Below are 25,987 nucleotides of genomic sequence, written 5' to 3'. Positions count from 1 at the left end.
TGCACCCATTGGCAACCCCCTGGAAGAACACATTCATCCTTCCCAAGGGCAGCATGGTAGCATGAAGGGCCGAATGGCCTCCTTCTGCACTGTAAATTCTATGATTGCCCGAGTGTACCCTATGCACCACCTTGAACTGAATTAACCTCATTCGCACAGGAGGTTAACTTTACCCTCCACAGTCCTCAGCCTATTCCACTCCCTCCCCCAACAACTCCTCCCATTTGTTCTTGATCTCCCACTTGCACATGCACCCTGCTCTCCCAACCACCCGTATATATCTCCAACCCCTTCCCCCACAACTCATACGGGAGCAGCAGTTTCTCAAATAAAGATACCCCAGCAACCTGGGATACACCCTCCACTCTTTCCACGCAAAGTCCCAAACCTGCAAAGAAGTGCTTTGAGATTTTGCTCAAATGGCCTAGTTCTAATTTTATGATAATGCCTCTTGTTCTGGGTTCTAACACATTCTTACTATTTTAAATATCTTAATTAGATCACCCCATACTCTTTAAAACTCAACCCACTCCAAAACTAACTTTTAAATCCTGGTAAAAGTCTGGAGCATCTGTAATGTATCCTTCCTATGGTCTGATTCACAGAACTGAATGCATTACTCCAGGTGGGACTTCTAAAATGAAGCATCACTTCCTTTGTATTCCAATCCCTTGAGGTCAAGGCCAGTGTTTCATTATTTTTTCATGCCTAAACAATGAAGAAACAAAAATAAACTAGCCCATTTGCTAACCTCAGCTCAAACTTGTGTTCATTTTCAAGAAACACAATGCGCTACAATCAGATGAGTTTCAGGATTCTAAGCATAAATCATCTTGATTAAGTGAGCAGTTTTAAATTTAAGCAGCAACAGGGATTGGCTGGAATGGAACTGCATTGCTCATGCATAAGCATATTGGAGCAGCTGTTTAATTTTAAACAATTTTTAAATAATTGGCCCCTTTTGTTTCCCATGGGGGGCACACATGATGTTTCATTCTCCTCCTCCTCCCCCATTTCAACACCAGAGATTCTTCCTGGACACAGCTGTTTGCAGTTAAAGCACTATGAAATCCATGATGAAAATTACCAAATTACTCTGCTTCTAATTCTATGATATTTGCCCTTGACCCAAAAGTGTTCAATTGTGACACTGTTCCATTGCTTTAACACCTTATTTTAGAATTTGCATTTACATAACTCTTTCAAGGTAGTATAATATACTACCATTCATCGGAATTTGCATGTTCTCCCCGTGTCTGCGCTGGTTTACTCCGGGTGCTCCGGTTTCCTCTCAAGTCCCAAAATATGTGCTGTTAGGGGAATTGTACCCGAACAGGTGCAGGAGTGTGGCGACTAAGGGATTTTCACAGTAACTTAATGTAACCCTACTTGTAACAATAATAAAGATTATTATTATTATTATTAGGAGCTTTATCAATCAAAATGTGACACTGAGCCACAAAAGGACAGGTGAAGGGATGACGAGGACAGGTAGAGGTAGGTGGTGGCATAGTAGTAATGTCATAAGACTAGGAATCCAGAGGCCCAGGCTATTGCTTTGAGAACCTGGGTACAAATTCCAACATGGCAGCTGGTGGAATTTAAAAGTTAATGAAATTTGGAACTAAAAAGCTAGTCTAGTTAGTGACAATGAAACCATTGCTGTAAAAAAAACATCTGGTTCACTCATGTCTTTCATTGACCTGGTCTGGCCTACATGTGACTCCAGACCCACAGCAATGTGGTTGACTCTTAAATGTCCTCAGAAATTGCCTATCAAGCTCCTCTGCAAAATTTTAACCACTACGCAGTTTACAAAAAAGGCAGGCCACCCAGCATCGACCTAGGCACCAGAAAAAACGACAGAAAATCAGCCCTGTCAACCCGACAAAGTCCTCCTTTTTTAGGGGCTGGTGCCAAAATTGGGAGTACTATCCTACAGACTAGTCAAGGAGCAGAGCCTGACAATGTCTGTAAGATGTAATTCTGTGAGTATACTCCAGACACCATAATTCCTGGCTATATCCTGTCCGACTGACAGAACAGACTCACCAGGTAGCAGCACAGTAGTATATCGTCGGGAGGGAGTTGGCCTGGGAGTTCTCAACATCAGCTTTGGACCCCATGAATTCTCATAGCATCAGGGCAAATGTGGGCAAGGAAACATCCTGCTGATTACAAACTACTGCCCCATACCCTCAGCAGAAGAATCAGTACTCCTTCATGCTGAACATCACATGGAGGAACACCGAGGGTGGCAAGGGCACATAAAGTACTCTGGGTGGTGGATGTCAATGCACATCACCATGAGTTGCTCAGTAGTATCACTACCGAATAGCTACAGGGGCTGGTTTAGCACACTGGGCTAAATAGATGGCTTTTAAAGCAGACCAAGGCAGGCCAGCAGCACTGGTTCAATTCCTGTACCAGCCTCCCCGAACAGGCGCCGGAATATGGCGACTAGGGGCTTTCACAGTAACTTCATTGAAGCCTACTTGTGACAATAAGCGATTTTCATTTTTTCATTTTCACTAGAGACGGAGCCTTAAAAGGACATAGCTGAGACAGATGGTGAGGGAACCATCAAGAAGATCAAGCTTACTTGGCTGCGTCCTCACCAATCTATCTGTCCCAGATGTATCCGTCTGTGACAGCATCGGTAGGACTGACCACGGCACAATCCTTGTGGAGATGAAGACCCACCTTCACACGGAGGTTAACCTTCCATCAGGTTGTGTGACATCACCACCGTGCTAATGGGATAGATTTCAACTAGGTCCAGCAACTTAAAACTGGGCGTCTACGAGGGGTCATCAGTTGAATTGTATTCAACTACAATTTGTAACCACATGGCAAGGCATATCCCCCACTCTACCATTACCACCAAGTCAAGGGATCCACGCTGGTTCAATGAAGAGTGCAGGAGGGCATGCCAGGAGCAGCACCAGGCATACCCAAGAATGAGGTGTTGACCTACAGAAGCTACAACACAGGACTACTTCCAAACAGCATGTGATAGACAGAGCAAAGAAATCCCATATCCTTCAGATCAAATCTAACCTCTGCAGTTCTGCCATATCCAGTTGTGAATGGTGGTGGACAATTAAAGAATGATCATCAGGTGGAGGATGCACAAATATTCCTGTCCTCAATAATGAGGAGCCCAACATATCAGTGCAAAAGATGAAGCTGAAGCACTTGCAGTAGTCTTCAGCCAGAAGTGCCGAGTACATGATCCCTCTCGGCCTCCTCTGGAGATCACCAGCATCATTATCATTGATGCCAGTCTTGATCCAGTTTGATGCACTCCATGTGATGTCAAGAATCAGCTGAAGGCACCAGGTGCTGTAAAGACTTTGGGCCCGACAACATTTCGGCAATAGTACCGAACTTGTGCTCCAGTTCTAGCTACCCACTTAGCCAAGTTGTTCCAGTACAGCTAAAGTACTGGCATTTACCTGGCAATGTGAAAATTGCCCAAGTATGTCCTGTCCACAAAAAGCAGGACATCTCCAAGCCGGCCAATTTCCACCCATCAGTCAGTCATGGAAAGTATCATCAACAGTGCTATCAATCAGCACTTACTCAGCAATAACCTGCTCATTGACACACAGTTTGGGCTCCACCAGGGCTGCTCAGCTCCTGATCTAGGCCCAACCATCTTCAGTTGCTTCATCAGTGACTATCTCTCCACCATAAGATCAGAAGGGGGGGGGGGGGGGGGGGGGGGGGGGGGGGGGGGGGGCTGATAAGTAGCGAGTAACATTTGCACCTGGTAATGACTATTTCCGACAAGAGAGAATTCAACCATCTCCCCATGACATTTAATGGCATTACCATCACTGAATCCCCCACTATCAATATCCTCTGGGAGTTACGATTGACCAGAAATTGAACTGGACCAGCCCAAAATACTGTGGCAACAAGAGCAGGTCACAGAGGCTGGGAATTCTGCAGAGATTAACTCATCTCCTGACTTTCCAAATTTTGTTAATCATCTAAAAAGACAAGTCAGGAGTGTGATGGAATAAATGAATAAATACACTTTACTTGCCTGGAGGAATGCAATTCTAAAAACACTCAAGAAGCTTGACACCATTCAGGACAAAGCAGCCCGCTTGATTGAGACCCCATCCACCATCTTCAACAATTGATATACAGTGGCAGCAATGTGCACCATCTGCACTGCAACAACTCATCAAGCTGGGGCAGCACCTTCCAATCCCGACCTCTATTATCCAGAGGTACAAGGATAGCAGATGCATGGGAACCACCACCACCTTCAAGTTCTCTGCCAAGTCACACAACATCCTGATTTGGAACTATATCACTATTCTCTCACAATTATTAGATCAGAATCCTGGAAATCCCTCTCTACACCACATGGATCACAACAGTTCAAGAAGTCAGCTCACCACCACTATCTCAAGGGCAATTAGGGGTGGGCAATAAATGCTGATCTAGCCAGTGACTTCAACATCATGTAAAATATATTTTTTTAAATGACCAAAAGCCTCCAAGAGGTAAATATTAAGGAGTCTCTTATAGGAGGATAGGAGGAGTTTTGTGAAGGGAATTCCAGACCTTGGGGCCTTGGGAGCTGAAGGCATAGCTGCCAATGGTGATTAAAATTGGGGGTGCTCAAGAGGTCAGAACTGGAGGAGCGCAGATATCTCACAGCATTGTAGTGCTGGAGAGGATTGCAGTGGTAGGAAGGAGCAAATTTAGAGGGATTTCATTGTTCATCAGGGCCAATGTAAGCCAGCAAAGTTTAATATAGGCAATGCAGGTAGAGATGCATAAGAACATTCACAAAAAAAATGAAACAACAATATTAGTGTACTTGTGATTGTTATCACTGTTTTAAAAACAAAGCTCTTTTCCACTTCCTGCCCTCCCTAAATTTGCAAATACTACCTGCTGAAAAGGGATTTGCTTCTATAGATTAATATCAGACTTGTTATAGTTGTATTCTCCAACCTTCTCACTATGCAGACTCGCATATGGGCAATGGCCACTTGAGTAAGAAGGCAATCAAGGATAATGATACAAAGAGAACAGTACCTCAGTACAAATCAGTACTTTGGGGAAGGGAGAAATAAATTCCTACAAACTTAGAAACAAGTTAAGGACACAAAACCGTCAAGTACTAAAACACTTTACTTAGTTTGATTGTGTCGTATATTTCACCCCTTGGACAGTATTACATTTACTTTTGCCACTTGCCCCCAAGCAGACAATATCCTTTTGAGTAACTCTGTACTCAGTGTAGGATAAAAACAACTGATTGGTTTAGCTAAATGGCCTGTTCTTACATTGTAATTTCTTTGTAATTTATGTAATACTCTCTCTAGAACTCCATTGTTCTTATCTTTGATACGTGCCTGAGCAAAACGCCTTCTGAAAGACCGATTCAGCTAGACTGTACAGAATTACACCAGCTTGTGAAACTTCAACTTTGGTCATGATCATCCTCTTCTAAAACCTGATTGGTTATGCATGTATTATTGGGCTGTATAATAAAGTCTCTTTTAGCCTTGTATTTATTCTGTCTGGTATAAAACAGGCTAATATACCTGTATGTGCTTGGACTAGATTCTTCACCCTATTAGGTATTACATTAGTCTGCTGCTAAAGTTATGATACATTATCTGCACAAATTGACTTTCATGATAACCAATGCTCCACTAATCTTCATAATCACTTCTTGAGTCAGTCACTCCTACAAGTGGATTATCTATACTCTATGATGAAATATACATTTTTATTGCCCAATATCTGGTTGAACAATAAATGACCATGGTATCCCGTACGTGCAGAAAGATATTCACGTTGTTATGAACTGTCATAGAACAGTACAGCACAGATATGCAGATGCCTTTCATTATGGGAAAGGGTTGAAAAGTACACTACTGAGACAAGGCTCTATCATAAATCACGAATGAACAGAATAATTTACCACATCATTCATGGATGATGTATTGTTACATTACAGTATATAGGGTTTATTATTAGAACAATTGATTATATTTGCTCCCCAAGGGTATTAACTTCCTCCTGTACACTCTTGATGCAACATCAGGATTGAGCCGCCTGGGTATATAGGGCCTCTATGATAGCGCAAATACATCTGTGCACCGAGGTCGGAGAGATACCGGACAGATCCCTACTTGGTGCCTAGAAGGACGCCGTGGTGTACAACTTCAGGGCGATCGTCACCTTGTCGGCCACCGGGAGAGGGGGTCCTCCCCCAAACCCTCGTGATGCCAAGTACGTCATGATCTGGCAGATATGTCGCAGTGCCTCCCTGCTGAGCTGGAGTCATCGACAACATGCCCAGTCCAGCAGTTCCTCGAATGACAGGCGCTGCCAGCACACTCGAGGTCTCATGAGGCGCCTCCTTTGCACCTCCTCCTCCTCCACCTGTTGGATGCCGGGATCCCCACCCTGGGCAGCTGCCTCTTGTTCCTCTGCGGCAATCTCCACTGCTGCAGCTTCCTCCTCCTCGAGCAACTCCAGCTCACACAGCTGCAGGGTATCCCCCAGGGCTGCGGCGACTATCAGGAAGGCCCCAATTGCTGGTTGAGTTCCAATATCCATTGTCTGCAGGGGATGGAAGGCCAATATGTTAGGATGGTGTGTATCCCTGTGACCAACCAAGTCCACCATGCTACATAGTGGCCCCAGTTAGCACTGCAGGCCCCGCCCCTACATGTACACCCCTCTGGCCCTGTCGTTGCAGGGCCCCGTGGGAGCCTCTGGCCTTACACCAGTCCCTGTTGCCAGGGGTACAGTCAGCTGACACTGCCCTTGCCAGCTGTATGCTCTGCGGCCCCTGCCCCCGACCCGTAGGGGCTACAGCAGGCATTGCCCTAGGTGGGCCGCCGGTGGTGGTGGTGGGGCGAGAGGGGGGTTTATGGCGCAGGGTTGAGTGCAGGAGCACCCATACGGCCGGTGTCACTCTGCAGAACCGGGCCAAAGTTGGTGGTCAGTGGAGTGTGCAACAAGGTGGCAGCTTTGCAGGCTGCAGCAATGGCGGTCTGTGACTGGACACTGCCCCAGTCCCATGGTGGGGTCACCTCGGCCAGTTCCCCCGTCAACCCTTCCCCCACTCCCCCACCCCAGCCAGAGTCCACATCTTTTCGGACTTGTGGGAGGAAACCGGAGCACCCGGAGGAAACCCACGCAGACATGGGGAGAATGTGCAGACTCTGCAGACAGTGATGGCGCAGTAAAAGAACAGTGATAACCAGTGGGCTGACCAATACCCATCTTACAGAGCAGCAGGTCACATTTATTCCTCCAAGAATAATAAGGTGGTTGAAATACGGTGAGTGTATTGGTTAATCAAGGCCATTTTGTGTGCTATACTACACTATAGCATGGTTAATCCAGGCCATTTATTGTGCTATATTGAACTGTAGCATTGACAGAATCCTCATGTGCCTTTGGCACATTTCAATTCTCAGATGGGAAATAGTATGCATTATGGATGGGATAGGTATAAAGAGGATTATTTTGAAATTAAGGTTTTCTAGGATTAGACGTAAATGTTAATATTCAATAGCACTGTCCCCTATCCAGGAGGCAGTGGCGTAATGGTATTGTCACTATTGTCTTGTAATCCAGAGACCAAGGGTAATGCTCCGGGGACCTGGGTCCGAATCTCACCAGGACAGATGGTGGAATTTAAATTCAATAAAAAAATCTGAAATTAAAGTCTAATCATAACCATGAAACCATTGTTGATTGTCATAAAATCCATCAGGTTCAATAATGTCCTTCAGGGAAGGAAATCAGCCATTTTTAGCTGGTCTGGCCTACATTTGACTGCAGATCCACAGCAATGTGGTTGATTTTTAAATGCCCTTAGGGATGGGCCAGCCAGTGACACCCACATCCCATGAACAAATAATGAAAAAAATATTCAACCCTTACCGGTCCCACTCTGCTGTCCACACAATTTGGGACTTTGCGAGCTCTTACATTTCTGGCTTTCCCTACTAAACCAATAAACTGGTGCTTCACTGCACAGGATTTACACTGTCCTCCCACTTTTTTTGGATAATTATATTTAATGAAGTCAGGGAGTAAGAGAGCAGCTGTCATAGTTCAGCTATCAGCATTGCTTATTAACTGCCAGAAATTAATGGTCTCCTAGGTAACACCAACCCAGCGGGTAGGAGGATGCTATTTGTTGCAAATTACATTTGAACACATTTCTCACCAAAGGCATTTCTAACCAGTTTACCATAGTCCAAATTTCCAACTTGGACAGATGTGGGCTACACGGTGGCACAGTGGTTAGACTGTTGCATCACAGCTCCAGGGACTCGGGTTCAATTTCCACCTCAGGTGACTATCTGTGGAGTTTGCACTTTCTCCCCGTGTCTGAGTGGGTTTCCTCCCACAGTCCAGAAATATGCAAGTTAGGTGGACTGGCCACGATAAATTGCCCTTAGGGACCAAAAAGGTTAGATGGGGTTACTGGGATTGGCTGGAGCTGTGGGCTTAAGTAGTAGGGTGCTCTTTCCTAGGGCCGGTGCAGATTTGATGGGCCGAATGGCCTCCGTCTGCACTGTAAATTCTATGATTCGATGAAAAGGGCACAGCCACCTGATAAAATAATTAATCACTACGAAAGAGAAAATGCTGGAAAATCTCAGCAAGTCTGGCAGCATCTGTAGGGAGAGAAAAGAGCGAACGTTTCGAGTCCGATGACTCTTTGTCAATTAATCACTATGTTTGTAAACAGATAAAGGCTGGTGAACCGAATGTGCTATATAATTCCATGAGATATGTGGAAAGTTTGTCATGCCAGTTCTGATTAGAAAATTAGAAACTTCAACAAATAACAGACAAGCTGAGAAAAAGAAGCAACATTTGTACAAGTGTTTTTCATATCCTTGAAATAACCCAAATATTTTTAAAATATTTTTATTAGGGTATCTGCAAGTTTTTATAATAATAACAATAACAATGCCATGAACATGGTGTAATAAACATTCCCCCCCCCATCCCAATCTTCGCACACCCCAACCATGAACAACAATCCAGCCCTCTTCCCCTTACCCCCCTCCCGCTTTGGAATACTGCTTCTGCTGACGGTTAATTTTCCCCGAGAAAGTCGACGAATGGCTGCCACCTCCAGGTGAACCCTACCATGACCCTCTTAAGGTGAACTTTAATTTTCTCGAGACTGAGAAACCCAGCCATGTCACTAACCCAGGTCTCTACATTCGGGGGCTTTGGGTCCCTCCACAATAATAAGATCTATCTCCGGGCTACCACGGAAGCAAAGGCCAAGACATTGGCTCTTCCGACACTCCAAAGATTGCCACCTCCGGACTCGGCACCACCCGTGTTTCGAGTACCGTGGACATTGCCTTAGCAAAACCCTGCCAGAGCCCTGGGCATGCCCCAGAACATGCGGACATGGTTTGCTGGGCTTCCCGTGCACCTCGCACACCTGTCCTCTATCCAGAAAACCTTGCTCATCCAGGCCACAATCATGTGTGCCCGATGGACTACCTTGAATTGTATCAGGCTAAGCCTGGCACATGATGAAGATGTATTAACCCTGCTTAGGGCATCCGCCCACAGACCCGCCTCTATCTCTCCACCTCGCTCGTCCTCCCACTTGTCCTTAAGCTCCTCCACCGGGGTTTCCTCCACATCCCAAAGCTCCTGGTAAATATCTAATCCCTTCCCCTCTCCCACCCAGGTACTGGAGACTATTCTGTCCTGTATCCCCCATGGCGGAAGCAGTGGAAAGGACGGAACCTGCTTTCTGAAGAAGTCTCGCACCTGCAAATACAATTACCCGTTCCCTGCTGGCAATTCAAATTTATCCTCCAATGCTTTCAAGCTGGGGAAGCTCCCGTCTATAAATAGATCCCCCATTCTTCTAATTCCTGTATTATAAATCGGGGTCCAAGCCGATGCTCCCTCCACTCTCTCATATCTCCTCCACTGCCCCCAGATTCTCAGAGCCGCCATCACCATTGGACTTGTGGAGCGTCGGGCCGGCGAGAACGGAAGAGGTGCCATTATCAGTTCTCCCAAACTTGTGTCTTTGCTGACACCGCCTCCATCCGCTCCCATACCGACCCCTCCCCCACTACCCACTTCTAATCATGGCTATATTAGCCGCCCAGTAGTAATTGCAGAAGTTCGGCAGGGCCAACCCCACCCTCCCCTGGACTGCGCTCCAGCAACACTTTCTTCACTCGTGGGGTTTTACCCACCCACACAAAGCCCGCCAATAACCTTATTCACCAGCTTGAAAAGGCCTTAGGGATGAAGATGGGGAGGCACTGAAGACAAACAGAAATCTGGGGAGGACCGTCATTTTCAAGGTCTGTACCTTCCCTACCAGTGATAGCGGGAACATGTCCCATCTCTTAAAGTCCCCTTTCATTTGTTCTACTATGGGATAGGCCCATTCCTGGGCCACTGGATTCCCAGATACAAAAGCTCTTTCCTTCCATTCTAAGCAGCAGCTCTCCCAGTCGCTTCTCCTGTCCTCTTGCCTGGATCGCGAACATCTCGCTTTTCCCCCATGTTCAATTTATACCCTGGAAATTGCCCAAATTCCCCCAGGATTCGCATTACTTCCCCCATCCCCTCCAACGGGTCTGAAATATACAAGAGCAGGTCATCTGCGTAAAGCAGACCCGGTGCTCTCCCCCCCCCCCCCCCCCACTCCGGAACCAGCCCCTTCCGGTTCCTAGAAGCTCTTAACCCAGTCAATGAAGCCCTCACCAACCTTCCCAGCGCCTACCACAGGTAATTCCACTCCACCCGAGCAAAAGCCTTCTCCGCATCCATCGCTACCACCACCTCCATCTCCTCTTCTTCTGACGTCATCATAATAACATGCAAAAGCCTCCACCCTTGGGAACCTCAACTGATCCAAAAAATGCCTCATCCCTCCACCCCAGCGGGGGTTCCGACTCATATAATTTACTATAAAAGTCCTTAAACACCTCATTCACCCCCACTGGGTCCAGCACAGTTTTCCCACCTCTACTCTTAACTCTCCCTATCGCCCTGGCCGCCTCCCTTATTCTGAGCTGGTGCGCAAACATTCTGCTTGCCTTTTCCCCGTACTCATAAATCAACCCCCCTTGCCTCCTCAACTGTTCCACTGCTTTCCCTGTAGTCAACAGCCCCAAACTCCGCCTGTAACCTCCGCCGCTCCCTCAGTAGCCCCGCGTCCGGGGCCTCCGAAGTATCACCTGTCCACCTGGAGTATCTCCTCCATTAACCTCTCCCTCTCAGCCCATTCCGCTTTTCTCTCGTGGGCCCGGATAGAGGATTAATTCCCCTCTGACCACTGCCTTCAAAGATTCCCAACCGTCACTGCAGAGACCTCTGCCCACAGATCGCTTCGTCACTAGGCAACCCCACATCCAGTCTCCACAGAGGGCGTGCCCTCTCTCCACAGTAACCAGTAACCAAAGCATGGATCCGACCACTGCGATTGCCGCGTACTCAGGTATCCACCACCCTCGGCACGGTGCACAGAACAAAAAAGTCAATGCGGGAGAGTATACCGCGCAGTATACTAGAGTAGTATGTGGACATGGGAGAAAAAAGAAAACTCCTTCGCCCTTGGCCGTGCAAACCTCCATGAGTCTACTTCCCCCATCTGTTCCATAAACGCCTTCAATTCCTTTGCCGCAGCAGGCCTCCTCCCTGCTTGGGATTTTGAACCGGTCCAATTCCGGATCAATGACAGTGTTAAATCTCCTCCCATAATCAGGTTATTTGACTCGAAGTCTGGAATCTTACCTAACATTCGCCTCATAAATTCCACATTGTCCCAATTCGGAGCATTTATGTTCATGAGTACCACCCGCCCACCCTCCAGCTTCCCATTCACCATTATGTACCTCCCCCCACCTTGTCTGACACGATTCTCCCTGCCTCGAATGCCACTCGTTTATTGATCAAGATCCCCCCCCTGTCTTTGAGTCCAGCCCCGAGTAGAATACTTGGTCAAGCCACCCCTTTCTCAATCTCGTCTGGTCTATAACCTTTAGGTGCGTCTCTTGTAGCATTGCCATGTCCGCCTTCAGCCTCCTCAAATGCGCAAACACGTGAGCCCTCTTGACTGGCCCTTTCAACCCTCTGACGTTCCATGTAATCAGCCTGGTCGGGGGCTTCCCGCCCTGCCCCGCGGACTAGCCATCACCCTTTTTAGGCCAGCCTCCAACTCGCGCTCTCGGCCTCCTCGAGCACCCCCCCCCCCCCCCCCTCCCCCCCCCCCCCCCCCCCCCCCCCCCCCCCCCCCCCCCCCCCCCCCCCCCCCCCCCCCCCCCCCCGGGCATTCGCCGTACCCGACCCCCATTTGTCCTCTAGTAACAGTTCCTCCCGTCAGCAAAGCCCTCCACTCCCCTCCCCTCCTAGCAACGGCACTTAAAACTCAACGCCCCCCCCCCCCCCCCACGTCAACCTCCAGCTTAACACCTGCTCAACCCCCACTATGCTTCCGTGAGTCAGCTGACGCATGCTGACTTGTAGCGCCCGCCCATGGCACCAAGCAGTCTGTCTCCCCATTGTTCTCCCCCCCCTCCCCCCACTTAGACAAACATATTCAAAGCTTTACATTCCCCAGTAAACAAACATCAGAAAAAAAGTGAAAAAAACAGCCCCTTTAGAAAAAAAACACAAAAGAAACCAGATCCAGAGACCATCCCCCCCAACCAGCTCCCTGCACGACAAAGTTACCTTTTGCCATCAAAACAGGTCCTTATTGCACATAACACTATTTATACTTCTACAACCCAGCACAACAAATCACCACCACAGTACTCCAAGGCTTCAGTGTCTTTTAGTTCACCTCCAGTCTTTTTTCTTTAATAAAAGTCCATACTTTGTCTGGTGTTTCAAAGTAGAAGTCCTGTTCCTCATGTGTGACCCACAGACGGGCTGGGTACAACATCCCGAACTTCACCCCCTTAAAGAGGGCTGTTTTTGCCCGATTAAACCCAGCTGGCCTCTTGGCCAAATCCGCAGACAGATCCTGATAAATGTGCAGCTCACAATTCTCCCACGCTGCTCTGTTCTTTCTTGGCCCACCGCAGAACGTGTTCCTTGTCCAGAATCGTACCATCATCACCCTCGGCAGCTTGTTCGTTCGGGGCTTCTCCGCTAGGGCTCTGTGCACTCTCTCCACTTCCAGGGGCCGAGGGAACACCTCAGCCCCCATCAGCTTCTCCAACATGTCTGTCACATAAGCCCTCGCATCCGATCCCTCACTGCCTTCAGGAGGCCGGCAATTCTAAGATTCTGCCTCCTGGACCTGTTCTCCAGGTCCTCCAGCTTCTCCTGCATTCTTTTCTGGCGGTCATTCATCATCTCCATCTTGGTCTCCAGCATGGTTATGTATTCCTCGTGCTCGGACACCTTTTTTCTCCACCTCCTGGATCGCTCTTTTGTGGGTCTCTTGATTCTGCAACACTTGATCAATCAAAGCCTTGATCAGGTCCGGCGTGTCCTTCTTCAGCTTGGCGAAGCAATCTTCGAAAAACTTCACCAGCTGCTCCGTCGACCACTGTGCCGTCTCCCCGCAGCCCTTACTCTCCGCCATGCTTTCCCTCTAAGCCAGCTCTGCTCGAGTCTTCCTTCTAGGACTTTGTCTTCTCACATGGCCACTTCTGGTCCAATTCTCCATACACTGGAGGGGGATTTCTCCTCACTGTCTCACTCTTCACCAATTTATCCCATAAAATCCGGAAAAAGGGGGAAAAAGGTCCAAAAGTCCGTCAAAGGCAGGAGCTATCAAATGTGCGACCTAATCCTCCATGGCCGTCACCGGAAGTCTCATAACCTAAAATACTTAACAGTCAACAAGTTGCTTTTGAGGCAAAGCCACGCATATGGGGAGAGGTCTTGAGCTTCAGCAACAAATGTGGATGGAGCTTCCTTAGAAACTGCTGGTCCTTCTGCAACTCAGTCAAAGTCAGTAGTGAACTCTGGCTATATTATCAAATGTTCATAACCTCACCACTCTTTCACCACCTCCCCAATAGCATCTTCCAACAGTTCTCAATCCAAATTATTTCATTCAGAGAAGACAATTTGCAATATGTCACAAACGTCAATATTTAGTACATTCCTGAGTTACACAATTTGTTAGAGAGAGACCTTCCTACCATTCTGATTCTTTCCAGGGTGCTGAGCAACAGACCCCTGTTGTCAGGGTCCTTCCTTTCTACAAGATTCTTCTTTTCGCCACAAAGTCACTACACAGCTTGGTTTCAAACCTTGTGCATGGGCCAAAGGGGCTCTGAGCCATGACAACATATGATACATCCTTAACTCACTGTGAATATCTGTCACTTACAACAAGGAATTGGATTAGAACTCAGGGCACAGTGTTCCAACTAACTGCATCACTCGGCCACAACCTGTCTCGGAACAATAGCATACTTTCAAAAGGAAAATTTTCATTCAGCAAAGCTGAATAAATAAATCCGGAATGAAAAATACTATGGATTAAGTATTAATTGACTGCACTAAAATATCAGGACATATAAAAGCTGGCAAAACAATGAATTACAGCTCAAATCTGCTGCAACCAAAGGTTTGCACCTGCAATTCCTTGCATAACAATTCTGATTTTTGTCATAGGGAACAACACACTAGAGGCCAGGCACTTCACTAAAGAGAAGTAAAAAGAGGATGAAATAAAAAATACTTTCCTTTGCGTTTGTGAAAAGTTCAAATATCCTGACTTTCCACTGACTTTGTAATTGATCTGTACATAAATGGACAGTTTACCTAAAAAAAAAAGGCCTACTCTCGTGAACCAGCATTAGAGTAATTCTTTATTATTAATTCCTATAATTCTTTGTTATCAACAGCAACCTTAAAGTCAGGTTAATTAGAAGGTACACATGATATTAAAGCAGAAAACTAAATGTTGAATTAGTGATGCTCCCATTCATCGGTTCAATTAGCTCAACACAAGTTTTTTTTCAGCAAATTATACTTTCCTTAAGATGCGGAAATATGAACACAATCCTCAAAGAGATAAGCTCAGAAGAAAATATCAGCTTCAGTCTGCCTTCAAATGTCTTTAGAAATGCTGCAGGGCTCAGAATGGCCTAATCAGCCATGATAAATTGAAACGACAACTGCACAGGTGCAAAAAAAAAACTTGATGAACTTGTCTCATGGGAGAGAGAGAAAATCCTGGCAATGGAAGACAGCCAAAGGCTAACTAGCCTTTCACAGTCTAAATTATAAATCATTCATGGAATTCACACCATCAGGAGCTAACAAAACAGAAACTGCCACAATAAAACAGATAGTTTTAAAATTAAATTTGACAGATACCATCAAGTGAGACAAATTTTGTTCTTGAAACCAAAATTGTTAGAAATAGATACGTCAGTGAGCAGCTGAAAGAGCAAGAGAGATTATTTGTCTTTGGCTGGACCACTCATTGGAGGATGGGTCTGATCAAAGGTCCCAACAGGAAACATTAATCTTTGGTTCTTTTTGAAATATTGATTGATGATCCGTATATTCCGCCATTTTCTGCTTTCAATTTTCACTGTTTACAATTATTTTTGTTCTACTTTTCCTCAAATTTTACTTTGAATTCTCATTTTGAAAATGATTTGTTTCTGTTCTAGGATTGAACCAAATCTTCACCAATGCAAGTGCAGTACCGTCAACCTCAAAGCACAGAGAGAAAATAGTTCACTTCATCTGCATTTTTGGCTTTCCCTCATTTCACTTCAACCTTTCTTTCAGAAGACTTGGCTGAGATAGGGAACCATCTGCAGGATAAATTACAAGTGATCCAATGTACTATACATCGTATGCATTGTGCCATTGCACAGAAGTCTATGGCTGATTTTAGTTTAAAGAAAACAGATAATAAGAAAGGAATTGTTTCAGGGAATTACAGAACTTCATACAAGCTTTACAGTTCCACAGTTGTAGCAGTGTTAGCAATAAATTCCAGGGCTTTACTTCACTAACTTAGCCATCAGCCCATGCCACAAACTCTGTCCCCTTGTCAAAAATTCTATCCCTCTTCCTTGCCACTGTGCCAAGCCGTTAAAATCACTGCTCAATATTTGATCCCAAGCTTAGTTTCTGACCCCATATCCTGTCCATCGCAAATACCACCCACTTACAGTACCATGTAATCACCCACCTCTGTCCCCGCCTCAATTCATGTGCTGTTGAAACTCCTTATTTGTGCATTTATCGCAGCCAGTCCGGACTACTGCAGCTTTTTCCTGGCTGATCTTCAGCTTCACATCCTCCTTAAACCCAAGCAGCTCAAAATCGTAGCTACTTGTACGCTATCCTCCTCACCCATCATCAATGTCCTCACTGTCATACAGATCGGATCCCAGGCCCCAAAATTTCAAGTTTTCATCAAATTCTTTCATAGCCAATTTATCTCGATCTCCATGTCTGTAAATTCAGCTGGTTATTCTGATTTTCCAGGGATTCTGGAGTGTTAGCAGATTGATAGAGCCCTATGGAAATTCTACCCTCATCAGTTAGATTATAAAGTGCCGATAAGACAACTTGAACCTTGAGGATTAGCATAAACTTGCAAAATGTTTTACTTTACAATGCTGGAATATTTCATCATTGCAGGAACTGACCACAAAAATACTGTGCTTAAATTCTTCATGATAAATTCCAACCCTTCATCACATCAGCACCAGGTAATGAATAGCTGAGAACTATCTATAGGGCAGCACGGTGGCGCAGTGGTTAGTACGGCTTCACCACGGCACCAAGGTCCCAGGTTCGATTCTGGCTCTGGGTCACTGTCCGTGTGAAGTTTGCACCATATCCCCGTGTTTGCGTGGGTTTTGCCCCACAACCTAAAGATGTGCAGGGTGGGTGGATAAGCCACGCTAAATTGCCCCTTAATTGGAAAAAATGAACTGGGTACTCTAAATTTATATTAAAAAAAAGAACTATTTACAGAGAATAAGTACAGAGAGGGAAAGAAATGTCCAAGGCTCACCTAGATCAGTGATTTCGAACATTTTTTTCCCTGGGCTCCACATTTGCCAACTGGCCGACCTTCAGGACCCATATCGGCCAAACTTTGGGACCCACTCCACCTTCGTTTACCCAGATCGTTTACTAAATATAGCATGGATTTGAGCCCTAGGAATGTGATCCAACATAATTTGTGGAATGTCATTGACTGCCTAAATCAGGATTATATCTGGCGTTGAAGCAAATCAGCTGGATGTGGATTCTGCATCATACTCTTCCCCTCCTCCCCAAAAAGCACACTCTTACACAAATCTTCTATCATTGTTTTGAAAAAGTTGATTTCACCAGTTAGACAGGTTCTTTATTCCACTTTTTATGACATATTTGTAGGTGTCAGAATTTCATAGAATCCCTACAGTGCAGAAGGGAGCCATTCGGCCCATCGTCTGCACCGATCGTCTGAAAGAGCACTCAACCCAAGACCCACTACCCCGCTGTATCCCGGGAACCCATCCTAACCTGCACATCGTTTGGACACGAGGCAATTTAGCATGGCCAATCCACCTAACCTGCACATTTTTGGACTGTGGGAGGAAACCAGAGCCCCCAAAAGGAAACCCACACAGACACGGGGAGAATGTGCAAACTCCACACAGACAGTCCTCCAAGGCTGGAATCAAGAGTGGATTCCTGGCGCTGTGAGGGAGCAATCGTGCCATCAAAATTAAATTCCACCGACTGGCACAGTGGGATTTGAACATGTGCCCCCAGATCATCTGCCTCGGCCTCGAGTTTGCTAGTCACGTAACATTACAACTATGCTGCAATCTTCCAATTTCTTTTCAGTTTCCCCAAGTAATGACATTGCACACTTGTAACCTTGCCTACTTACAGAAAAATCACAATTTAACTTTTAATATTTTACTGATGTCCTGTTCAGTCTATCAAATTTCCAGAACAAATTGGGAGGTTGTTCGGTTTTTCCGAGTAAATTCAGCAATTCATTTCAAATACTTTCCTCAATTATTGTAACTGCTGAATCGGCAAGTAACGGCGATTGAATGTCAAATCTAACGGTTGATTTGCTACTTCTATGAAAATGTGACAAGTTGTGGGAGTTGGAAAATAGTCCTTCTGCCTCTCATCATTTGTTGTGGAATAACTGCAGCACTTGATACGATTTGAGAGCGGCTATTAAATTCTCAACTTAAACTTGCCATGGGCATTAAATAGTCACTTAATCCAATATTTTCACTTACTGGAAAATTCTGGAGTTAATGGATGGCTACTTATTTATTTATTGTTATCCTCAAAAGTCCCTTCCCTGACTTGGAAGTCCATTCTACATGTGCAGTGATAACTTTCTGCAAAACTGAGACACATCATTAAAACTATAGAATGATTGCACTGCCTTTGTGTACACACTTGAAGCTTTTAATCGCTAACATCCTCCCATCTTTGAGAAAGTTTTATCGAAGACCATAAAGTTTGTGCAGCCATTGATAATTATTACCTGGCTGGCTGCTGCAGATCTGAGTATGTTTCCACAAAATATAACACAATGGTACATTTTAGAATTTAGAACAGTACAGCACAGAACAGGCCCTTCGGCCCTCGATGTTGTGCCGAGCAATGATCACCCTACTCAAACCCATGTATCCACCCTATACCCGTAACCCAACAACCCCCCCTTAACCTTACTTTTAGGACACTACGGGCAATTTAGCATGGCCAATCCACCTAACCCGCACATCTTTGGACTGTGGGAGGAAACCCACGCACACACTGGGAGGACGTGCAGACTCCGCACAGACAGTGACCCAGCCGGGAACCGAACCTGGGACCCTGGAGCTGTGAAGCATTTATGCTAACCACCATGCTACCGTGCTGCCCTCTAAGCAAGGTTTCCAGTGAAGCTGTTTTGCCAGTGATATAATTTCCTGATAGATTGAACTGGTTTTTGCGTTCAATGCCAACTATGACTAGGAAGGGATTTGTTTTCCCTTGTCTTGACTGTGGCATATCAGTTGCGCTTCTTCGCAGTAGTGTATTCAAAACAATAAATAGTTTGATTATCACTGGAACAAGAGTGCTGGTGGAGTTCTGCGCTGTTTGATGCACCAAAAACAAATTTAGAGTACCTAATTTATTTTTTTCCAAATAAGGAGCAATTTAGTGTGGCCAATCCACCTATCTTGCACATCTTTTGGGTTGTGGGGGTAAAACACGGGGATAATGTGCAAACTCCACACGGACAGTGACCCAGAACCAGAATCAAACCTAGGACCTCAGCGCTGTGAGGCAGCAATGCTAACCACTGCGCCACCGTGCTGCCCTGATGCACCATACGTTTGAGTTGACAAGAAACCAATGTTTCTGTCAGTCCTGTCAGGAGGATGCAAATGATCACACGGCAATGCTTCCAAGTACACTAAGACACTAGAATTCTACCCTCCACCCCCATTCTATCACACGCGACCCTTCTGACACCCGGCCGTGACCCACCCACGGGTCACGACACGCATCACTACCTCATATCTAGAGTGCTAAAGTTGATACAATCTACTGGTCTTAGCTAGGTTCTGAAGAAAGAATTACTTTTTTAAAAAGTACTGTACCATCAAAAATACACAGCTCACGGTGCTGCAACAGCAAGAATGGAAAATCAGCTTACCTCCATAGCCAGAGCTGCAGTCTGCTGGTCGTAGTGGTTCAGAAGATTTGGCATAAATGTCATATTGTAAGGCAGGTTCCGGCACATTCTCAAGGAAATGGGTTCACAGGCAAACATACTGTGGCCACCAACATGTCCCAGAAATGCAGACAATGCATAAAATGTCCATAACATCTCGCTAACAGTCACAGCCATAACTGCAGTGCTCAACATTAAAACTCCTTTTCAGGATAACGGAAGGAAGAAAAACAGGTTCGCTAATTGAATGTTTGCTTTTTTAATCTCCTTTGTTTGCTTTCTCAAGCCGCCATTCACTTAAACACCCTGAAACTGGTTCAGACTTTTCTTTCAGTCACAATTTTCTGGAACGCATCAGGTGCAGTACTCTCATTTTTTTTCTTCTACATTAAATGTTTCCTTAACAGGCCATTAAAATTAGGTTCTGGCAGTCAATGGCTTTCTTTTGTTGTTAGGTGAATCTCCATGTGACTCTTGCAGTTATTTAACCACATTCCCAAACAATGCTTCCCATTCTATGCCAGAAGATTTTCCTTCCAAACCAGGGGTATTCCTTTGATCTATAAATAACCATAAAAACAAGAGTTACCAGAGGTGTTTCAAGCCTTGCTCATCACCAACATTCTTCCCTTTCAGCTGTGTGGTTCTTGAAGTGCCGGTCTTTTTGTGTGAGCATATTTGGTGATTGCGATCAGGCTATTTGAAATAGGGAAGGACAGCTTGAAAATGTCAAATCCTAACTGAACCAAGATACCCAAACGCACACCTTAAGCAGGAGTTTCTAAATGGCAATCACAAACAAAATTCCATGCTGGTGAAGGTGACCTAAGTCAACCAGAGGGCTCCTAGTGTCATACTGGGATAAGCACAGACCAAGGATCTAATTAACTGACTCAGATAAACAGTGGTATATGTTTTTAATCATTTTTGATGCTATGGATATCCCATAGTACAGGTGTGAGTAAACAGTAAAATAAAGTTCCTGTCCAGACTTTGAAGCGCCAAGATTATCAACCTTTGATGCACCTTTCCACACTTTGTCTTGATACAAAAATCGAGCACCTTTCCACACTTTCTCTTTACTTGATACAAAATCGAACAATGAACTATCACATTTTTCTAATAATGACAATAAAATGGCATACATATGTACATGAAAGAAATGTATTAAAGCTTTTGTGAGGAACACATTTATAACCAGTACCACAACACCATTACAAAACCGCTGCACATCTTAAGGCTCTTTCTCGAACACCATTAAAATGTGTATATTTTTATTTTGTCCATTTTCACTACTCTTCAAAGACACATAGCCAGGTGTAAAGATTTGCTAGGCTCCACTGTAGAGAAAAGACTGAATTGATGCAATGTTGAAATATAGGGATGGGTCTTCCTCATTGCTACTCTAATATTGATTCCCTTAATATGCAGGTATAACCATCGTCTGAATTTTTGTGATGGTTTGAAAGCTACTGTCTCTCTCAACGTTTGTACTATGAAATGCAGCCAACCATGGGGAGTACACACATCTATGGTATTACCTACCGTGACAGATCCCAAATACCCTGTTTATGACACAAGTACAACATTCTCATATTGGTCAGTTGTCTCAAGGCTGATATCAGTAACTCAATGAAGGATCCTACTTCAGACAGCACAGAACAACACAGAAAAGGCCCCATCAGTAATCCAGACCACTCCACACTGTGGCTAAACTTACTATAAAACTGAGTCAGACAGCATAGGTATATTAATAGGCATCTGGAGAAGGCAGGGCAGCATCAGGCATACCTGCAGCATGATGTGTGTGAAGTCTTCCTGAAGCATCTGCAAAGGTAAAATGCTAATTGTTTTATACTGTGTACCAATAGTCACTCCTTATAATACAGGTTCCCAGTAACCTCCTACAAAAGGAAAATACTGTGGCTGATGGAAATCTGAAACAAAAACAGAAAGTGTTGGAAAAACTTAGCAGGCCTGGAGACAGAAATGGGGCTAATGTTTCAGGTTAGACATATCTGTGAGATTAAGAATTGAAAGATCATTCACAAACAGCCGACCTGCACATCAGGATTGACTGTAACTAGTAAGACTGTTCCTGTGCTCATCCTCACCTCTGTGCCACTTGAATAATTATACAAATTGTTACTGAAGCACTAGATGTGAATTAAATGTCAGCTGTGGTTCAGTTGGTACCATTCTTCCCTCTGAATCAAAAGATTGAGGGTTCAAATCTCACCCCAGAGACTGGAGTACAAACTCTAACCTATGTTGCAGTGCACAAGTAAGGGAATGCTGCACTGTCAGAGGTGCCATCTTTTGCATAAGATATTAAACAGAGGCCCTGTCATCTCTCTCTCCCTCAGTTCAACCTAAAAGATCTCATGGCACTATCTTTCTCAAATAAGAGCTGGGTACTCTCCGCCACAATGCTCTTGCAAATATTTATTCCTCAATAAAAATCATACAATAAAATCTGGTCATTATCACATTGCTGTTTCTGGAAGCTTTCTGTAAAAAAATTGGCCACTGGGTTTCCTATATAACAATTACTACACTGCTGAGTACAGTTAATGTAGTGGCATGTCATAGTGCTTCACAAAACAAAGATCAGGCATTGCAGGATTTGGCAGAGATGTTTAGAAAGGTGATCAATAAAGGTAGATTTTCTGGGGACGGGGACTTCGGAAAATCGGAAGAAATATACCTGGGGAGAGGGATTTAGGATTGTAATTAATGGTAAAGTGGTTTGAAATATCCTGAAGTAATGATTGCCGCTGTACATAGGTAAACCTTTCTTTTCTTTTTTCCATGTAACTACTGCAACCCAAAATAGATACAGCAAGTGAGAAGACAAATGTAATGTTATTTTTGCAAGGGGAATGGAACATAAAAGTAGGATGTTTTGCTACAGTTGCACAGGGCATCGGCGAGACCTTGGGCTTGCTTCTCCAGTCCCCTAGCCGCCTGTTTCTCAGCGGCGCTCCGTTTGCTGGCGACAGGATTCTCTACTTCCACTGCTTGTCAACGGGATTTCCCATTCAAGCCACCCCACTCCGCTGGGACACCTGCAGGTGAAGGTACACTGCAAGTGGGAGCAGAGAATCCCAATGGGCGGAGAATTCCGGCCCATATCTTGAGTGCTGTAATAGTTTTGGTCTCCTTATTTAAGGGTATAAATGCTTTAGAAACAGTCAAGAGAAGGTTCACTCGACTGATACATGGGATTTGAATATCATCTTACAAGGAAAGGTTAGATAGGCTGGGACTTTATCCATTGGAGTTTAGGAGTTTATTGACAGGGTGGATGCTAAAAGGATGCTTCCACTTGTGGGAGAGACTAGAACTGAAGAACACAGTTTAAAAATAAGTTGTGTCCCATTTAAGACAGAGAATAATTTATTTTCTCTCAGAGGGTCATGAGTCTTTGGAACTCTCTTCCCTCGAGCATGGTGATGGCAGGGTCAAATGAATAGTTTCAAAGCAGAGGTAAATAGATTATTGATTAACAAGGGAGTCAAAGGTTATCGGGTATAGGTGGAATGTGGAGCTAGGGCCACAATTAGATCAGCCATGATCTCCTTCTTCTAATTTGTATGGACACATTTTACCTGTGCAGTACTACAACATATCAAAAGGAGAACAAAATGGTTCAACAGAATGTAGCTGGAATTAAGAGCTCAAATTCTACTTTTCAACCAAACTAGTGCATTTGGATTAAAACTGGTAAGAATAATTTGAAAACCTTCCCTTCAACACATAGATAAACCTGTTTCATAATCTTGGTTATGCTTGACAGAGTTATCAAATTACAATATGCAGGCATTTGTCTAGATCTTTCATTCTCCACTTACAACTTAATGTGCCTTCTCATCCAGCCGTTTTTGAAGGTCTCTCTGTAGCATACATGTTCCGCTTTCTGAGTGGCAGGAATATCATTAACTGCCCATTTGAAAGCCATTCTTTGGCATGGAGGTGACTGATACTTAGAAATTACTTAACGAAGAGAGTAAAGAAAACACCCAAATGCAATCTGATTTAAAACTGAATAGCTCATCCTTCTCCCGCCCCAATTTGCAACAGATCAAGACCTAATTAGCAAGGTTTACAAGTTTCCACTTCTGGCATTAATTAATGAATTCCAATTTCAAACTGAATAAATCAGCTGAGTACAGTTAATGTAGTGGCATGTCACAGTGCTTCACAAAATAAAGATCAGACATTGCAAGATTTGGCAGAGATGTTTAGAAAGGTGATCACTAAAGGTAGATTTTCAGGGGACGGGGACTTCTGAAAATAGGAAGAAATATACCTGGGGAGAGGGATTTAGGATTGGAATTCCAGAGTGTGGAGAAACAACTGTTGAAATTCCTGTTACTGGCAACAGTCAAACTCAGCACGGTAGCATAGTGGTTAGCACATTTGTTTCACAGCTCCAGGTTCGATTCACGGCTTGTCTGTGCAGAGTCTGCACGTTCTACCCTTGTCTGCGTGGGTTTCCTCCGGTTGCTCTAGTTTCCTCCCACAGTCCAAAGATGCGCAGGTTAGGTGGACTGGCCATGCTAAATTGCCCTTAGTGTCCAAAAAAAAATGGTTGGCTGGGGTTACTGGGTTACGGGGAGGGTGGAGGTGTGGGCTTGTGTAGGGTGCTCTTTCCAAGGGCCGTTGCAGACTTGATGGTCCGAATGTCCTTCTTCTGCAATGTAAGTTCTATAATATTATTCTATGATTCAGAAGGGAGATAGTATGAGGTGGGAGACAGGACACATGGAGGTGTCAAAAGGGGCATGGAGCCAAAGACTGTAAACTCAATGCACTGAAGTAGAAAGTTCAAAGTTGTAAATTTTGTGATGGCAGCCAAACACAAGGTGTCCAAAAAACATTAGCAACAGCTGTAGAATAAAAAGTGGTAACAGAATGAGAAAGTAGGTTATATTTACAGTATGTTATTCTTGGGTTAAGGTAACACTGGCAAAGCAACATTTGTTGTTAATCACAAGTTGCACTGAGGAGTCAACCATGTGAGAATGGAGTTACCAGACTGTGAAGGGGTGGCAGAATTCAGTCACCTTTTCTGATCATAGCACACATTTGAATTCAGTTTCACAAATTGCCATGGTGAGACTGGCTCATGATTGCTGAATTTCTAATACCATGCTTAAGGATAATGTTGGCTAAAGACAGATGAGGAACATGAATACTGTCTGATAAAATCTTATTTCGTAATTTAGGTGGCACATTGAACTTTCAATTCTAGAACCCAAACTTGAATTCAGTCAAAACTGCAAAGAGGAAAGTCAAAATGGGGTACATCCACAGGTAGGGTTTAACCTAGATGACTGTGCTAGTGAAACTCAGAATGAAAATGCCTACAATTCAGTACTGTTTAGAAAACTCACTCAGGTTCCTTGACAATTACTGATTTACTAAACAAAAAACAAAAAATCACTGGTGCCATTCAGGTTGGCCTTCCATTTTGGGAATAAAGGCACAATTGAACTGTAGAATCCACTGAATCCCATTCAGAGTCTGCACCAACACTCTACCCTACCCAGGCCCAATTCCCCACCCTATCCCTGTAACCCCATCTACCCGAAAAATCTTTGGACACCATGCTGGAACTTAGCATGGCCAATCCACCTAACATGCGCATTTTTGGACTGTGGGAGGAAACCCGAGCACCTGGAAGAAACCCACAGGCACGGGGAGAATGTGCAAACTCCACACAGACTGTCACCCAAGGGCGGAATTGAACCCAAATCCCTGTTGCTGTGAGGCAGCAGTGCTAGCCACTGTGCTGCCATAGGGAGTTCTACTCTGTGCCTAATTGTGCTGAGCCCAATGGGAACGTTTAATAGGCACCTAAAGTAGGAATCACAAATTGTTTTGGTTAATCAAAGTATTGAGAGGTATTAACCAAGAATCGGCATAAGCATAGCAATCGATAGGTTGGCAAGCTGGCTGTATTCTCCTTGCTATCGCTGCTCAGCACTGCCACATATATGGAAAGTTCAAAGAAGGGGGATTAGGATATACCAAAGACTTAATTATCCTTTCAAGAATTTATTAGCACTCAGGATCCAATGGATTTGGAAACCATGGGGAAGGCAGGAAGATGATACTGCAAGACCTGGATAGACTGGAAAACTACAACCAGAGGATACCATCTAGACCAGGGGTGTCAAACTCAAATACACCGTGGGCCAAAATTTAAAAATCGGGACAAGTCGAGGGCCGGACTGGTTCAATGTTTTTTTGCAAAACTTATTGAAATGAACTTATTGAACCTGGAACTAATAAAGC

The 25,987-nt window shown here is 44.7% G+C and overlaps 1 protein-coding gene across 3 annotated transcripts in view; it reads right to left on the bottom strand.

Annotated features, from left to right (window-relative positions):
• fzd3a (frizzled class receptor 3a) overlaps positions 1–25,987 on the bottom strand; it is a 139,044-nt gene that overhangs the window by 108,157 nt on the left and 4,900 nt on the right. Inside the window, exons 2-3 of one of the 3 annotated variants that reach the window (XM_038800485.1) lie at positions 21,476–21,511; positions 19,667–20,244 (exon numbers count right to left, since the gene is read on the bottom strand). In XM_038800485.1, coding sequence (XP_038656413.1) covers positions 19,667–19,879 — 213 coding nt within the window. In that variant the 5' untranslated portion in view covers positions 19,880–20,244; positions 21,476–21,511. Of the gene's footprint in view, positions 1–19,666; positions 20,245–21,404; positions 21,512–25,987 lie in introns of those variants that run through there. The other 2 variants (XM_038800486.1, XM_038800487.1) reach the window with 2 other exon arrangements.

Source organism: Scyliorhinus canicula, chromosome 6 (assembly GCF_902713615.1).
Source record: "Scyliorhinus canicula chromosome 6, sScyCan1.1, whole genome shotgun sequence".
Lineage (NCBI taxonomy): Eukaryota > Metazoa > Chordata > Chondrichthyes > Carcharhiniformes > Scyliorhinidae > Scyliorhinus > Scyliorhinus canicula.
Note: the sequence above shows the minus strand (reverse complement) of the source record. Positions and strands in the feature narration are given on the sequence as shown.